The sequence below is a fragment of the Peromyscus leucopus genome, chromosome 4 (assembly GCF_004664715.2).
Source record: "Peromyscus leucopus breed LL Stock chromosome 4, UCI_PerLeu_2.1, whole genome shotgun sequence".
NCBI classification, from domain to species: domain Eukaryota; kingdom Metazoa; phylum Chordata; class Mammalia; order Rodentia; family Cricetidae; genus Peromyscus; species Peromyscus leucopus.
This window is the reverse complement of record NC_051066.1, coordinates 4,173,862-4,192,120: the sequence shown is the minus strand read 5'-3', so window position 1 is coordinate 4,192,120 and position 18,259 is coordinate 4,173,862. Positions and strand designations below refer to the sequence as shown.

The following is an 18,259-nucleotide window of genomic DNA, read 5'->3' as shown; positions in this document are numbered from 1 at the left end:
AAATTACCAAGCCACAATAAGTTCCAATGAATGTGAATTAAATGAAATCCCAAAGAATTTAAAATAATAATTAAAAGAATATTCAATGAACTCAAAGAGTACATGAATAAATTCCTGAATGAATTAAAAGAGAATTAAAAAATCTGAATGAAATGAGGATGCCAATAGAAAATGTGAAAGGGAATTCAATTAAAATAGTAAAAAAGTCAAATTGAAATTTTAGAAATGAAAACCTTAATAAGATGAATTTAAAAATTCAGAGGAAAGCCCTTCCAATAGAGTGTATCAAGTGAACAACGTGGCCTAAAGGCAATACAGATAACTTAGAGCAGCTAGACGATGTCTGTAATTAAACAACAATAATACGTGAACAGAACATACACCATTAGGGGACACCATGGAAAAAACTTCTGTAGTTCAGGAGCATAGAAGAGTTCAAGCTAAGGCAGAGAAAAACATATTCAATAAAATCAGGATGGAGCAATTTCCAAATCTAGAGAAAGAGGACCCCCTCTTGATACAGGAGATATTTAATATTCCAAATACAGTAGATCAGAAAAGATCCTCTCCACATCATAATACAGTTAAACACTAAGTACCCAGAACAAGGAAAAAATATTGAAAGCTGCAAGTGAGAAACACAGAATCATTTTTAAAAACAGAACACATCAGAGTAACAGCAAATTTTCAACAGAAACTCCAAATGCCAAGAGAGCATGGAACAAAGTATTTTCAGCTGTTAGAGACAGTTGGCAAACCAGATTAAGATATCCAGCAAAGATATCCCTCAAAATTAAAGAGGAAAGAAAATCTTCTAACAATAAACTTATGGCCACACACCAGCATCACAGATACCACAATGAAGAGAAAGATAAACATATCCATGAAGCCACAGGAAGGAATAAGCCACACTAGAATAATAATACTCAATTAAGGAATAGAAAGCACCAAATACTACAAAAAAATAGAATTAATACACCTTTCAATAATAACTCTGGATGTCAATAGTCTCAATTCTCCAATCAAAAGACACAGTGTAGCAGATTGATCTTAAACATGAAACCTATCTATTTGTTGACTGCAAGAAACACATCTTACTGACAAAGACGAACAAGACCAGAAATTATTGAAGCTGTTACAAGAAAGTGTAGGAAGACTCTTGAAGATGTGAGCACAGGCAAGGACCCCCTGAACCAACAGTTCAGGAAATTATAATACCCAGAACTAACAAACATGATTGAAAAAATATTTAATTTTTCCTGTACAACAAAGGAAACAAGTGAAAAACGTGGTGTACATAACAGAAGAATTTTTTTTGCTATGCATTTGATGGAGAGTTAAATCTACAATAAAGAATTCAAGACAACCTAAGCAATAAATTGGCTAATGAAATGATCACACAGTTCATAAGCAACAAAGCACAGATGACTGATGGACATATGAAAATCTGATCACATCCTTAGCCATCTGAAAAGGCCAATGAAACTGATATTCCATCTCATTCCAGTAGGAACAGCTATCATCGAAAATGGTAACAAAAACAAGAAATGTTGGTGAAGATGCAGGGAAACAGAACTTTTATATATTGCTAGAGAGAATGTAAACTGGGGCAGCCACTACAAAATCAGTGTGGAAGTTCATAAAAATAGAGCTGCCTCTGGACCAGCTGTAGCATTTGGGTATATACCAGGAGGGATATCAATGTGGTCAGAGATGCTTGCACATTCATCTTTATCATTGCACTATTTACAATACCCAAGCTATAGAGACAGTCTGCTTGTCCATCAGCAGGTGAGTGGGTACAGAAAATGCAGTGTATATGCATGTTGGAGTTTTAGTCAACCACAAAAGACAAAGCTGCTGGGAAATGGATGCAACTGGAGGTCTCTATAGTAAGGAAAATAAACCAGACTCAGAAAACCAAGAGTGCACATTTTCTCTCATTGTACACACATGCCATAAGATTGTACACACACACACACACACACACACACACACACACACACACACACACCATAAAGAACTAGAAGGGAGTCTGTGGGCACTTGCCACAAAGGTTTTCTAGTAAGATCTGAGTTTGCTTTACCCAGCAGGATTGTATTAGAGGATTGTTTGACCACGTGTGTGGTTACTAGGTGTTTGGAAGGGTCTACACTTGGCTGAGCTAGGGGAGGTCTTTTGTTCCATCCCTTGGCATTCCTATAAATATCCCTTTAGAAGAGACAGGAGGGGCCAGTGTATATTGATCCAGGCCCTCCCAAGGCTATCCTGTGTTTCTATCTGCTTCTTTCCCCTCTATCCTTCTACCTCAATCTCTTATCCCTCTCTCCTCAAGAGTTCCCTGTCATAAAAAAAGTGGGAGCCAGTCTCCCACAAATGGCACCAGGAACAGGGACTTGGCAAAAGGAAGGTTAGGGAGCATTATGGGTGTAAGGGGGCATGCCTGATAATGAGTTATAAAGGTGAGGGTATTTTATTCTCAGGAGTGAAAGTTAGACAGTGGAACGCTGAAGTTGAAAAGTAAGACTGCAGTGTATATTTCTCTCTATCTAGGTTTCTTCCTTTTTTTCTTTCTCTTAATTTTCATCTATAAAAATTAGGAAAAATTTAGGGTAAGAAGGAAAAAATATAAGGTAGAAGGTAGAAATATAGTATAAGGAAAAACTTAGGATAAGATAAGCAACAAAACAAAGGAACTATGTCCTTGATTTCCAACTATGGGGCTATGAGAGCAAACTCCTGGGGAAGAATCAGAGAAAAATCTATCAAAGATGAGAAAAGTGAGCAGAAAAAGATTCCTGTGGAAGCTTTCGGCCTGTAGACAGCTTAATTCTAAGTCCTGAGTGGCAGAGGAAAGAATTTTCCCTGAGACAGATGCAGATGAAATAAAACTTTTCACTATGCTGCCACTATATGAAAATGTTGTACCATCAGAATTAGTTTCTATTTGACCACGAAGCCAAAATTTAGAGAACATAAGTCTTAGGGAAAACTTAGTAATGTCTCTTTCTAAAAAACTAAAAGCTTTTCAGATCTTTCCTTCTCAGCTTTTTTGTTCTCTTTTTGTAAGGGTAAAAAATAAACTCACCTGAACTCTGTCCCAGTTGCCAGCCAGCAGGCAGGGCACCTGGGTAAGGCCCCCCTCACCAAGACCCCCCACCAGACCCTGCAATCTACACATCCTGCCTCCATACCCATCTGCCTGAGACCCCAGCCACTTCCTGAGGCATGGAAGCCAAACCACCAGCTCTCATTGGACCAAGAGCTCACATTGCACCAAGAGACCCTGCAATCTACACATCCTGCCCCCATACCCATCTGCCTGAGACCCCAGCTACTTCCTGAGGCATGGAAGCCAAACCACCAGCTCTCACTGGACAAAGAGCTCTTATTAGAACAAGAGTAACCTCCTGAGACAGGGAATCTGCCACATCTCATTAGACCAAGAGTGGCTTTCTGAGACATAGAATCTGCCACCTCTCATTGGACCAAGAGAGGCTTCCTGAGACACAGAATCTGTCAGCTCTGACTGGACCAAGAACCCTGATAAGACCAAGAGTGGCTCTGTGAGTCACAGAATCAACAAGCTTGGGTTGACCCAAGGGCAGCTCCCTGAGACACAGAATCTGCTTGCTCCAATTAGACCAAGAACTAAGTTTAGATTCAGAGGGGGCCCCTGAGACACAGACACCACAAGCACAGAGTGGTCCAATAGCAACACCTCAGACACAGGTACCTCTTATACCTATTAGAGGAGGAGATGGGCACACGTCAAGGCAAAATTACATGCAACAACATAAAGAGCAATACGGCATCACCAGAACCTAGCCCTCCTCCAACAGCAAGACCTGAACGCCACAATGTAGAAGAAGCAGAATAAAGCAACCTTAAGAATAGTATCATAAGGATGCTAGAGGTCTTTCAAGAAAAAGTGAAAAATGAAATTGGAAAAAGACAAACAAAAAATTGGAAGAAATCAATAAAAAAATAGAGGAAAAGACAAATAAAATAATGGAAGAAATCAATAAGTCACTTAAAGAAAGCCAAGAAAACCATGAAAAAGCAATTAAACATGTGAGGGAAACAGTTCAAGACTGGCAAAGGGAAATAGAAACAATGAAGAAGACACAAACAGAGGGAATGCTGGAAATAGAAAATCTGAGTAAATGAGCAGGAAACCAACAGAATACAAGAGATGGAAGAGAGAATCTCTGGTATAGAGGATACAATAGAGGAAATAGATTCATCAGTCAAAGAAAATACCAAGGCCAAAATATCATAACACAAAACATCCAGGAAATCTGGGATACCATGAAAAGGCCAAATCTAAGAATAATAGGGATAGAAGAAGGAGAAACCGAATCAAAGGCACAGAAAATATATTCAACAAGATCATAGAAGAAAACTTTCACAGCCTAAAGAAGGAAATACCTATGAAGATACAAGAAGCCTATAGAACATTAAACAGACTAGACCCCCAAAAAGTCCCCTCACTACATAATAATTAAACAACTAAACCTACAGAATAAAGAAAGAATACTAAGAGCAGCAAAGGAAAAAGGTCAAGTAACTTATAAAGGCAAACCCATCAGAATAACACCCGATTTCTCAATGGAGACTTTGAAGGCCAGAAGGACCTGGACAGATGTAATGCAGACACTAAGAGACCATGGATGCCTGCTTAGACTAATATACCCAGCAAAACTTTCAATCACCATAGACAGAGTGAACATGACATTCCAAGACAAAACCAGTTTTAAACAATACTTATCCACAAATCCAGCCCTACAGAAAGCACTAGAAGAAAAATTCTAACCTAAGGAAGTCACATACGCCCATTAAAATGCAGGCAATAGATAATCACACAGCAGTAAATCCCAAAGAAGAGAAACACACACACACACACACACACACACACACACACACACACACACACACACTACCACCAAAAGATAACAGGAACTAACAATCACTGGTCATTAATATCCCCTAATAATAGAAATAAAGAGTATTTCTATCTCTCTATTTCTACCTGATGCTCTTATCCCTCTCTCCTCAAGAGTTCTTTGTCATAAAAAAAGTGGGAGCCCCAAGCAGGAAGCAAGATAATGGAAGGGGGAGAAAAGGGAGAGTGGATGAGGTGGGGCTGAGGAGGATAAATATAGTCACAGCACATTACACACTTAAAAGAATTTGTCTTGATGAAACCCATCAGTATCCACAATAAACATGCTTAAAAAATAAAAAAGTTGAAATCATGCTTCTAACCAATCTGAACCAAAATGTCTCAATGAAAGGCAGTTTCTTAATCAGTTTGTTCTTTTTATTCATTGTGTATTTTCAGTGAGAGTTGTTGGCTACAGTAGTCAACAATCCATAGCAACTGTATGTACAATTTGAGAACAGTGAGGTTTAACAAATATTCAACAAGCGCCCATATGCACATTCAATTAATATCTCTCCTTTCCTAATTTTCACCTCAAAAGTATTTTCAGTTCATCTCCAAATGTTTTTTTGTAGAGAATATTTTTTTAAGGATGTGGGCATGGGCACACTTGGCTCAAAAAAGCAAATGTAATTTTTCTGTTCAGAGTTTTCTGTTTCACTCATCACTAATAATATCTGTTAACCATCTCATAATCACACAGCTGTAGAACAATATTAATGACTATAATTTTATCAGTGTTCAAGCTTTGCACAAATTTTGCCAAAAATACATAAAGAAAACGAAGGATAATTACTTACTGTTAACATTGCTGAGTTTTGGAACTTATTTTCCGGAGATAAATTAACATAGCCTGAAGAGTAGGTAATTTTTTTATCAGGATAGCTTCTTATAGAGATTGTCGCATCAAATGCTTCAGTATAGCCATGAGCTTGAATTACAACATTTTCAGATGCGGCCACCCGAAAGATTTTGGGTGCTGAAATAACATAGCTGTTGAAATAGGAAAAGAAAAGGCTCACTACCTTTGCAGATTTTCTTACACTTCTGATATTTTTTATTTCACTCAAGATTAATTTTAAAAACATATTTTAAGCTGGGCAGTGGTGGCACATGCCTTTTACCCCAGCACTCAGGAGGCAGAGGCAGGTGTTTCTCTGAGTTTGAGGCCAGTCTGGTCTACAGAGGGAGTTCCAGGACAGCCAGGGCTGTTACACAGAGAAACCTTGTGTTAAAAAAAAATTCAAATTAAAATTATATTTTGAAAGTCAAAATTTATTATGTAGAAAACACACGTTTTCTGGGAAGGAACAGGTTGTAATTAAACCTAAGCAACAGCTAAGAGGTTGGTTTAGAAAGACAGTAATTGAAATACAAAGCCACCAAGACTGAGGGCCGGAGTTTGAAGGAGAGAACTGACTCTAGGAAGGGGTTCTTTGACCTCCCCATGTCTGCTGTGTAATGTGCATGCCTACCCCCATACACAAATAAATACATATTTCTAATGCTGGCTGTGGAATTTCCCTTCATTTAGACTTTGGTCTGTATTGATGTATTGATGTATTGGCTACACAGTCTGTGCATGCCAAGAATCCTGTGTATTTTTTCTTCACTCTAAGGAGCTCAGGCCGTTGAGCTTGCACAGAGACAGGGATATTACATGGGTTGTTTCTGTTTTTTTCTGCAGACATTTCCTCCAGGCTCTATCTGCTTATCACCTTTGTGAGAGAGCCTTTTCCATCCACAGCCTTAGCCGGTGGCCTTCGGTTTCTGTACTCTCCTGTTCTGTCCACACTGCTAAAACTGTCTGTCCTTCTCATTCACTCTTTCACTGATTCATTCATTCATTCATTCATTCATTCATTCATTCATCCATTATCCACTTCTTCAACTAGAATGCAAGCTCCAGGAACTGTCTTCTGCCCTCAGAACCTATCACAAAGTAGGTGGCGTGATGGTTGGCTTGATTGTCTTCTGTCTTGCACTGGAAAATGCCTCAGAGCTTAGGAAATACATCCGGCTAGTTGTGCCCATGATGTTTTCAGGGAGGGTTCACTAAGGAATGCCATCCACATACCCTGAATGTGGATAATGACAATGTCCCATAGGCCAAGGGATCACATGCAAAGTGGGGGCAGGGAGCTGGGCAAGCATTCTCTCTCCACTTCTGAGCTGCCCACAGGAGCTGCCCGGTCTGCCGCCCTTTCTGACATCTGAGCAAAGTAAATTCCTCTTTTAAGTTGCTGCTGTCCAGTATTTTGTCATAGTGGCAAGAAAGCTAACTAGTATGAGGGTCCTCATGTTCTCAGAGAGAGGAAATCCTGCCATAGTGTGGACCAGTGCAGTAGAGCAGGAAGATCCTGAATACTCCTGGACAAGAATCATGAGGGCCCAGGTTCTGGAGTTTAATCTTGATGTCCCTGAACTTCAACTGCTTATCTGTCAAAAAGGAATATATAAAAGTAGCTAAGGTAGTGGGGTGACTGTGGCCTTGCAATAACATCTCAGAGCAGACATGTATGGCAAGCTTATGGCATTAGTCCTTTACACTTGAATTTCTCTCTCTCTTTCTTTCTTTCTTTCTTTCTTTCTTTCTTTCTTTCTTTCTTTCTTCCTTTTTTTTTTTTTTTTTTTTTTTTTTTTTTTTTTTTTTTTTTTTTTGGTTTTTCAAGACAGGGTTTTTTTTATGTAGCTTTGTGCCTTTTCCTGGAACTCACTTGGTAGCCCAGGCTAGCCTCGAACTCACAGAGATCCGCCTGCCTCTGCCTCCCGAGTGCTGGGATTAAAGGCGTGCGCCACCATGCCCAGCCCTACACTTGAATTTCTACAGATGCATTTCTGACAGTTCTGGGAGCAACTGAAGTGATAAACAGGAGACCACAATAAAAATCCTCTGTCCTTAGCAATGTGACCTTTGGCTAGTCACTTCTCCTGCCTGGATTTCCCGTCATATGTGGACTGAGCAGGCTCTGCATAGTAGCAGATGCCCATAGTACCAGCTAGCCGGGGGGCTGAAGGCAGAGGTTCACGTGGTCATGTGATCTGAGATCATCCTAGACAACATGGTGAAACCTCATCTTAAAAGAAAGAAGAAAAGGAAAAGAATAGGTTCAGTGAGATAATGTTCAGTTAACTTCCATTCTAAGATACTTGTACATGACGACACTATGTAAAAGGGCAAGACTCTAGTGACAATAGAATTATGACAAACTGGTTCATGAATGTGGAAGTAGTTACAACCGTAAGTTAGTGGGAATGCTTCCTGACCCACTATAAAGCAATCTTACACATCACTAATTAAAATAAAATTATGATTGTTAGCAATTGCTTTTATAAGACCACCATATTCAAGTTACTCTGGCTTAACTGTACTCAGACCAAGAAAAGCTCAAACTAAGCACCAAGGACAAGTAGGTAATAAATGCCAAGAAATTGACTATCTTGGTTTTACTGTGCACTTTTTGCTGACTAGGAAAATGAATAATCATCTCTGTCATTTTTACAGATAACAGTCCCACAGGGACAGTTGTGTTGTTAGCTGCTCACCAAATCCAGATGGGTCCATGGCTCTCTCATGGGCTGCTGAGACTAGCCATTTATTGTTTCAGGAGGGGACAGGTATTGTCGAATTAACACGACCCCGAGTCTCCTTTTCACTCACTGCAACTACGACGACCAGAAAAGTGAAGATGACTTGTTCTACTTACGTTTGTTCCTGTCCCCAAGTTCTGTCCAGGAAAATTAAAAAGCAAAGTGTTCCCCAAAAGCCCATGGCTGGAAGTGGCAAAAACCATGGGCACAACCTTCTTGTAGCTACTTTTCTTTTAAGTAAACTGAATCTGAAGAGTGTGGGTAAATTAGTTCTCTGGTTAATTATTAATGCCAGAGAGAAAGATCTCTAAGTGAGAAAGCGAAAATCAGAAATGGGCACAAGAAGATGTATCTACACAAAACATATTTTAACATATTGTCAGGTCCAGTAATAAAGGCAGGGGTGTTTAACATCAACTTAGACCCAGGAATTTATTTTTGTGAATACAAGTCAAAGGGTCCTAATCTGGGCGCTTGCCAGTGTGCAGGAAGGCTCAGCGCTGGGAGCCAGGAGTGGCTTTACCTCTGGCTTTCCTTCTCTCAGCCAGGTCCTCTGTTCTGACACCCAGCCACTTTCAAACTTGATTCTGGCAGGTGTCATTTGTTTCTGAGACTGACGGAAGACTCACCTGGATTTCATTTAAAATGGATGGTTTTAGAATGAGTTTGACTGAGCCTTTAATTTCAGGTCTCATGAGGTGGAGGCAGGCAGATCTGAGTTCCAGGCCAGCCTGGTCTACAGAGTGAGAACCAGGAAAGCCAGGGCTACATGGAGAAGCTCTGTCTAGAAAAACCAAATAAATAAATAAATAAATGATAGATAGATAGATAGGATGAATCTGACCTAGAGAAGTGGCAGTACCATCCTTGGTACTGGTTATAGCCAAGGGTTATGTAGGTCTGCAGAGATGGTCCAAGAACTAGAGCCCCTGGTCCATTCCAGTATAGAGAAGAAACAGGGCATGAGATGGAAAAAAAACATTGTGACTGCCTAGAAACCCAGCAGAGATGCTCATGTTATTCCCTAACCAATCAGACTTAGTGGTTTTTTTTTTTTTTTTACAGTCTTTTTTTTTTTTTTTTTTTTTTTTAGATTTATTTATTATGTATACAGCATGTATGACTGCAGGCCAGAAGAGGGCACCAGATCTCATTACAGATGGTTGTGAGCCACCATGTGGTTCCTGGGAATTGAACTCAGGACCTCTGGAAGAGCAGTCAGTGCTCTTAACCACTGAGCCATCTCTCCAGCCCCAGACTTCGTGTTTAAGAGGGCTTGTGTATCTATGAATCCACGTTTCACTCTTCCAAAATTTTCATTCAATCATAGAATATTTTATTTTAAACATTCATGCTTTTCAGTGAGGATTTTAATAGTTTAGTACAAGAGCTCAATATGAATAGAGATGAGTAGTATTTCCCATGACAGTTGATTTTCTTCTTTTTTTAAAACAGTTTTTGGTTTTTGGAGACAAGGTCTCTCTATATAGCTGTGGCAGTCCTGGATTTCACTGTAGACCAGGCCCTTAAACTTACAGAGATCCACCTTCCTCTGCCTCCCAAATACTGGGATTAGAAGCATGTGCAACTCTACCTCATAACAGTTGATTTTCATAACTCATTTATAATTAAGTAAAATTAAGCAAAAGATTATTTTTAGATTTTTAATTAAATTTATTTTTATATTTTATGTTCATTAGAAAATGCTATTTACATTTTCCATTAGTTAGTATTCATTTGTATGTTACTGTATGATATGTATTGGATTTCAAGATAACAAAAGAAATGACTGGGAGCTGGAGGTGTATTTCAGTTGGTGGAGAGCCTACTGAGCATGCTCAAGGCCTACGTTGAGCCCCAGCCTCACATGAATATCAGGTGGGGTCATGCACATCTGTAATCACAACACTCAGGAGGTAGAGGCAAGAGGATCGGAAACTATAGGTCATCCTCAGCCATTAGTGAGTTTGAGACCAGCCTGAGCAACATGAGACCTATCTATAATAATGATAATGATGTTGATGATGCTGATGAAGAGATATCTAAACAGTCCTATAAGTCAGAGTGTTTGATCACACTGGCAATGGTATCCCTTACTTTAAATTAGTAAGGTTCTAGTTAGCAGTACTTTGATACTGAATCTGTTAAAAGAAAGAAAAATTGTATACATGATTTTATTACCAGTATTTCTTTTATTCATATCATTGAAATGGAAAAAACCTACCATTATTATTCAACTATCTGGCTCATTCATTTCCAAAGAAAACCTGTAAAATGATTAAGCTGGGTTGCAAAAGACCGGTCAAGTTAAAACAAACAGCACTTCTGCCATCATTTTCGGGAACCAAAACCTGAGAGCATGGGAGGCTGCCCAGCTGACCTACTGAGTAGCTGCTCTGTTTCAAGTGGGAGGAGGTGCACACTTTTTGTGGTATAAGGGCAAATCCTAAGGAGCTGTTTTAAACCACTCTTGTAGAGAATGTTTGAAGAATGACAATTCTCAGCAATTCAGTCTCGACTGGTTAACCGGAGCTGTTTAAATCTAGATGTCTTCTAAATGTAGCTCAAAGACAGGTTTCCTTCATGGTTTGTGACCTTTGAACAAGTAATTGATGTTGTGTGTGGAATAGGAGAGTGGGTGGTTTACTTTTATTTTGTACAAATATTGCATTTTCTTTCTTTCTTTCTTTCTCTCTCTCTCTCTCTTCCTTCCTTCCTTCCTTCCTTCCTTCCTTCCTTCCTTCCTTCCTTCCTTCCTTTCTTCTCCTTCTCCTCCTCCTCCTTCCTTTTTCTTTTTTTAATTTTTGAGACAGGGTTTCTCTTTGTAGCCCTGAGCAGATGCTCAGCTCTGCTAGAAACCCTGAGGGTCACTGAACCTCCTGCAACCATCACCTGGCTCCTGGGGTCCAGATGGCTTTGCCTAGCGTGCTGGCTAGTTTTTATGTCAACTTGACACCAACTAGAGTCATTTGGGAAAAGGGAAGTTCAGTTGAGAAACACCCCCACTAGACTGGCTGGTAGGCAAGCCTGTGGGCATTTTCTTGATATATGATTGATGTGGGAGGGCCCAGCCATTGTGTGCAGGGTCATACCTGGGCAGGTGGTAAATGAACTAAACAAAAAAACAGGCGGAGCAAGCCATGGGGAGCAAGCTAGCAAGCAGCACCCTCCATGGCCTCTGTCTCAGCTCCTGCCTCCAGGTTCCTGCCTCAGCTCTCACCCTGCCCTCCTGCAGTGATGGACTGTGATGCGGAAATGAAAGCAGAAACACGCCCTTCACAAGTTGCTTTTGCCGTGGTGTTGGTGTTCGTCACAGTAACAGGACACCTAAGTAAGACATCTGGTCCTCAGAGCCTCTCATGACCTGGGTCCTTCTCAGTTCTCCTGTACCCACATCCCCTTTCTTGGTTGCTAATTAAGAGATATGACATGAAGGGGCTCCTGGAGGGTGTGTCATTCAAGTGAACACTCTTTCCGTAGTGATTTCACATTTATTGAGTAAAGAGAAAAAGGTCTAGAAATCAACTATTAACATGAACCACAAACTTCCTTTTCATGAATTAAAAAAAAAGGGTCTTATTGTATGTTTTTCAAAGCCTAATAACTTGTAGGGAGGAACTATTAATGGGTTCTAAATTATAGAATCCCAGTATTTTGTGCGTTGTTGTTAGAAGTTCAGCTCACCACACCGCTGCCCTCCTCGCCCGCAGCCTGGCCTCCTCACCTTCAGCCTGGCCTCCTCACCTGCAGCCTGGCCTCCGTGCCCGCAGCCTGGCCTCCATGCCCACAGCCTGGCCTCCGTGCCCGCAGCCTGGCCCCTTCACCCGCAGCCTGGCCAGCACAGAAGAGCCGGCGTGGCCCATCCCTGCCCCATGGAGTTTATGCAGTCTGAGGGCGACCAGAGAAAGAAGGCTATCTCCCCTAAAGCTAAATCATTCTAAATGGAGCCTTGACAATGGCGAAAGTTTTATTTACAGTGGTGGTCCGCCTCAGGGGCTTGCCATTGCCCTTCAGCGTGATTTTGGTCTCAAATCCAATCCCATGCCTCAATACCATTATTCTTAATTTATTTATAACCACACAGACATGTCTTCAGAAATACGGGGAATATACGAATACCTCTACCGGTACTGAAGACCCCAGCATACTCGCCGTCTTCCTAAGCGCTTCCCCCCAACAACTATGTGCAAGGGGACCTGGGAGTACAAACTATTTCCCGTTGGGAAACCATAAAGCAGAATATCTCTTATTATTCAGTTGCCTTGGTGTAGTGCGTATGTGTATTTGAATTGTATTAAAATACATTCAGTTTGAAGAATGTTCACCAGGTTTCATAGCGACGTGCTCAGTGTACACAGAGCGGAGTCACCCCAGGAGTGGGGCAGTCTGCCTAACTACCCTTTCCCTTCACGTGCACCCCGAAGTCCCGCTGAGAAAGCTGCAGGGGAGCTCTGGGATCGCTGACCCGGGGTTCATAGGCCGGTGATGTAAACCACTAAGCAGTTTCCTTCAAGTGTTCCTGGTCTTCCATTCTTGTGGCTTCCTTTTACCAACTTAAGCAAATTCAAGATGAAGTAAGTTTTTTATAGGTCAGACTAAGACAAACTCACCTGCTATGGTTTTCACCTAAAGTATCCCCCAGACGGCTATTGCCAGAACCTTGTTCCCCGTAGTCCTGCTTAAACTAAGTGGGTCACAAAACCAAACCAAAAGTTGTGACCCTGGAGAGGAACTGGTAGGGACTAGACGGGAACACAAGAGGCTGAGCTGGGGGTAACCGGAATACAGTGATTAAATGTATGCTATTGTCAGACAACAAAATGAATAAAGAATAACAAGAAGTATTTTGTAATGCTAAGAAAAATAAAACATCATGTTCCTCAGGGTGGTGTTTCTTGGAGGTTGGGGAACTTTTGTTTCTCTGTTGTTTTGTGAGACCAGGCTATCCTACACAGTAACAGAAGCAGCTGCTTAGAACTGAATTATTCTAAATTGAGACTTGAGAATCGTGTTATGTTCCGCGGCCATCCTGGAATTTTTAATTCTCTTGCCCCAGCTTCCCCATGGAACCCTTAAAAAGTTGGGCCTAGCGGGACATCTCCAGGTTGTTTGGGGTACACCTGTGAGTAAGCCTGCTGCATCTCTGTGTCTGTTTCTCCTGTCATGAGCAGCATGGTTCTTCTCCTTCACTCTTTTCCACCACGATGAACTGCCCGCCCCCTGCACCCCAGCCGGAAAGCAATGCCCTACCTCAAACAATGAGCCCAAACAAACCTTTTCTGTTTGTGAATTGATTGTGTCAGGGATTTGCTGCAGTGATGGCAAGCTGAGTTACCAGTTTCTTTTCTCCTTGTGCTCAAGATACCCCAACTTTATAGCAAGTTAAAACCTCTCCCATAAACAAACACAGATAAGAGAACAGCCACGTTTCCTCTCCGGAATGGCTTGGACAATGGGAACCAGCCCCTCTAACACCATTTGTTCCTTCACAGAGCGTATCACTGTCCACACTCAAGACTTTAGTATTCCTGCACCTCACCAAGAGCTCAGCACATATAGCAGCACAGTGGAAGGGATGCTGAAAGGAAACTCTCTAGTGTACCCTTATGAAAACCTTCACACATTTTCTGAGGAGACTGGCATTGGAGTGTTCCTTAAGACATTATTTGTAATACCAAAAATAAGGCTGCAACCTAATAGAATAGAATGATAATAAGTCATTGAGATATTCATTTAACAGATGCAGTGCTGCATGGGCCATGTTGCAAAATGACCAAAAACCCTAATGACATTTATGTAAGTTTAAGAGCACACAAGACAATGTCATTGCCTACCGGCACGTAGTTAACAATTATATAAACACGTAGTACAAAACAACTGTAGATGGATTTATATTTAACCCCCAAATGGTGATTCAGGAATGATAAGGAAAGCTGTTGCTTACAGCACTACATGTCACTGGAGTGGTGGGTTGGCATGAGACATCCCAAAAGGAACTGGAGGTCTTATCACTCAGAATAGGAGGGTGTTTCCAGTCAGGAGGCTGGAGAGAGGTGGAAATAATTTCTGAGAGAATCAAGTGTTAATGTCTGAGCATAGTTTCCTCATAAGAAATGAGAGTTCCAAGCAGAACAAGAGAAGGGCACTTAACCCTCCCTACTTCCTGTGGGTTCATTGACTCACTGGGCCCTCTCAGAATGCTTTTGACTTTCCAGTGACGCATGCTCGGCCCATTCACCTCTTTGGTTGCATGGATGCACACTTTTTTCTCATGATCTTATGTTGCTCATTATTAGTTCTTTCATCTAATTGTAGTGTCTTGTTACTCATCCGTTGGCTTGATGTAGTAGCCAGCCTCAGAGACATCCCTACTGGTCCTTGCCTCCCAAGTGTCACACACATGTGTGGCCCCTTCCCAAGGCATCAGGCTTGGGCCCATTTGGCTGTGACAAAAGTACAGATGTGTGACTTGTGAGGTTAGGTCATAGTTACATTGCTGTTCCTGCATTGTCCATTCATGGACTGCATGTTCTGGGAGGAGCCAGACTCCATGAAATGAGGATTCAGGAACCCCACGCTAGGACGGCTCAGTTGATAAAGGACTTGCCATTCGAGCATAAGAATCCATGCCTGACTCTGCCTCAACCAGTCCATGTACACACATGCTCATGAGTAACACGAACATGCCCATATACACGCACATGCGCACACACATGCACACATACGCGCATACCCACACACCAACGTCTCCTGCTCAGAGCCATGTGAGCAAGCTGCCCCGGAATCCCACAGCTCCAGTCTTCCTTTTAGATGCTATTTAGATTTGCCTGGCTAATAAACTGCAACTTCGTAAGAGACTTGAAGTCATGCTCACCCAGAGAAGCCACTGTGAAGATAATGTCTGTTGTTAATTTAGACCACCGAGTTTATACTGTATGACATTGCCGTAACTTGTACACCAGCACACTTTTCTCAAAAGATATTGCTCATGAAAGTCTCTTACATCCACCCTATCACTAATAGATGCATACTTTTTACCCATCTAGTTTTAATTTCCAAGTATACTTTAAAATCTTAAAGAATAGCTGCTTTGTAAGCCAAATTTAATTTAATTTTTTGTGATGGGGTTCTGCTAAATGCCTTGGTTGGTCTAAAACTCAATTTGTAGACCAGGATGGCCTTGAACTTATAGCAGAGATCTGCCTCTGTCTGAAAATAGACTTAAATGGACACACCCTCCTGCAAGTCTATTATGGAAGTGTCACCTGCTTGTAGGAAATTAATATAGTCCCAAAGCAAGTAGAAATTTATCTGATCCAGCCAGTGACTGGGAGCAACGCCTTCCCAAGGTAACCTCTGAGACCCAGTCCCTTCGGTCCCCAGGGGATGGAGTCTGCTTTGTTGTCTTCAAGGGCATGCCCAGATGTGGTACCCCTCATCTGGAAACCACAGAGGATGCACAAAACTCTTTGGATTGCTCTTTCTAGCATGTTACCTCTCCCACGTTTCCAGTTTCTTTCTGTTGCAAAGGGTTTTTAAACATACACATGCCAAATATTATGTGTGTGTGTGTATAATTTTTAAAAATTATTTTTATTTTATGAGTATAATGTTTTGCCTGCATGTGTGTCTGTGTATGATGTACATGCTTGTTGCTGGAAGAGCTAGAGGAGGATGCCCCAATGGCTACTGCCATGCCATGTGTGCTAGGAATTGAACCTGGGTCCTCTGGAAGAGCAACAACCAGTGTTATTAACCTCTGAGCCATCTCTCCGGCCACCTGCAGAACTTCAATGGACTCTTTTCTCCTAAAGTAAGTGCTAAGCCTCACAAATGCTTATTCTCTCTCCCCTTACCAACTTCATATAACCTTCTTCTTCTCAGTCGAGACCCCATGCTACAGGACACTATCTGGACAGCTCCATGAAAGCTAGACTAAAAGATAAAGCAATTCCTGCTGGCAGGAGCAGCTGATTGAATGCTGATTGACATGATTAGTTTAGCATTATACCTAATGTAAAGACATGATCCCATGAGCAGAGAAAGTTGGAAAGAGTGACAGCAGATAAACAGAGTTACACAGAGAGAAGTCAACATGTTTTTGAGCAATCTTCAGCAGCAATATCCAGAAAAGCCACGGGCTGGAATGTATTTCCTCCAAGTTAATCTTTTAATGCTTGAGGTAAGATGTAATAGTCTCCCTTTAAGGCAATAAGAAGTGATTTATTTCATCAAAAATATGAAAAGACATCTTTTTGCAATATCCTTTTTTTTTTTTTTTTTTGCAATAATGTCTTCTAGAATATAGCTAACTTTTAAAACCAGCACTCATTCCTGGAAAACTGGGAGTCGCACCTACTTATTATACCTGCAGCCAATGTCTTTGTAAGAGCTGGATCATGCTTCCTATAAATCACCAACATTGACCTCTGACCTCTACTGTTCTTCCACTCTGGACAACTGCCACTAGTGAAAGACTAAAAGCTCAGAAACCTACTAGCAACAAAGGCACAGAAGACAAGAGAGTATCCATCAGGTGGACTCTGGACCTAGTGGCTTGTAGAAAACATTACAAGATATCATTAATATTTATAATTGTATTTAGATTTGTACTGAAAATGTAACTTTTTACCAATAATTTTCATTTCTCTTGATAAATACATCGTGTTCTCCATATATATATATATATTTGCATGATTGGATGTGAAATTTCTCTAATTTTCTTTAAACATTATTCACAAATGTGTTGAAATAAAGTTTGTTTGCTTCAAGTACAAAGCAAAGTACTAAAAGCAATCTATGATATAGCATATATATTTTGTATTCAGATTTTTATCTACCTCACTTAGACATTTTCACTTCTTTTTTTTTTTTTTTTTTTTTTGGTTTTTCGAGACAGGGTTTCTCTGTGTAGCTTTGCGCCTTTCCTGGAACTCACTTGGTAGCCCAGGCTGGCCTCGAACTCACAGAGATCCGCCTGGCTCTGCCTCCCGAGTGCATTTTCACTTCTTTATGATGACCCTAAAGGAGAAGTTGATTCTTCATTTAACACTTCTCATTACTTATATGTATACTTGTCTCACATCATCTGTGATAGCCTGTCACATTTTAATCCAAAAGTATAAAATATACCAAAAAAAAAAAACCCCTTCACATATGAAAGGCATGAGATGAATGAGATAAACACCTATAGCTAAGTTTGGGAATTTAGGTTCTGGAGATAACTTGGCCAGAACAATGTGTAGAACTTCTGTCAGGAAGCCACGTGCACAGTGGACAGTTGTGTGTGTCCATAAGCCTGAGTCAGTGTGTTTGTGCAGTGTCACAGAATGCCTTAGGGACAGAGGTGACATACCTGTTTAAACAGTAAAATTGTGTAATATCTTAATATGATCTTAATATTGTTTTACTTAGAATCAACTCAAATTGTAACATGAATTCTAACTGGTCTTATTAAAAACCTGGAGCCAGATATTGGGGTAAATGCTGAAAGATCGGAGAAGCAGAGCAGCCAGCCACTAGTTCTAACCTCTACCCAATTCTCAGCATGAAAGAGCACCCACCTCCTCCCTCCTCCCTCCTTATACTCCTCTCTCCACCCAGCCATATCACTTCCTGTCTTCACCTCCCTAGTGCTGGGATTAAAGGCATGTGCCACCACTGCCTGGCCTCTATGGCTAACTTGTGGCTGGCTTTGCACTCTGATCTTCAGACAAGCCTTAT

General features: G+C 41.0%; 1 protein-coding gene across 1 annotated transcript in view; it reads right to left on the bottom strand.

The window, feature by feature from the left end:
* C5 (complement C5) overlaps positions 1-8,768 on the bottom strand; it is a 113,436-nt gene extending 104,668 nt beyond the window's left edge. The window contains exons 1-2 of the mRNA XM_028886085.2: positions 8,653-8,768; positions 5,746-5,938 (exon numbers count right to left, since the gene is read on the bottom strand). Coding sequence (XP_028741918.1) covers positions 5,746-5,938; positions 8,653-8,717 — 258 coding nt within the window. The 5' untranslated portion in view covers positions 8,718-8,768. The remainder of the gene's footprint in view (positions 1-5,745; positions 5,939-8,652) is intronic.
* Between the last annotated feature and the right edge of the window lie 9,491 nt (positions 8,769-18,259).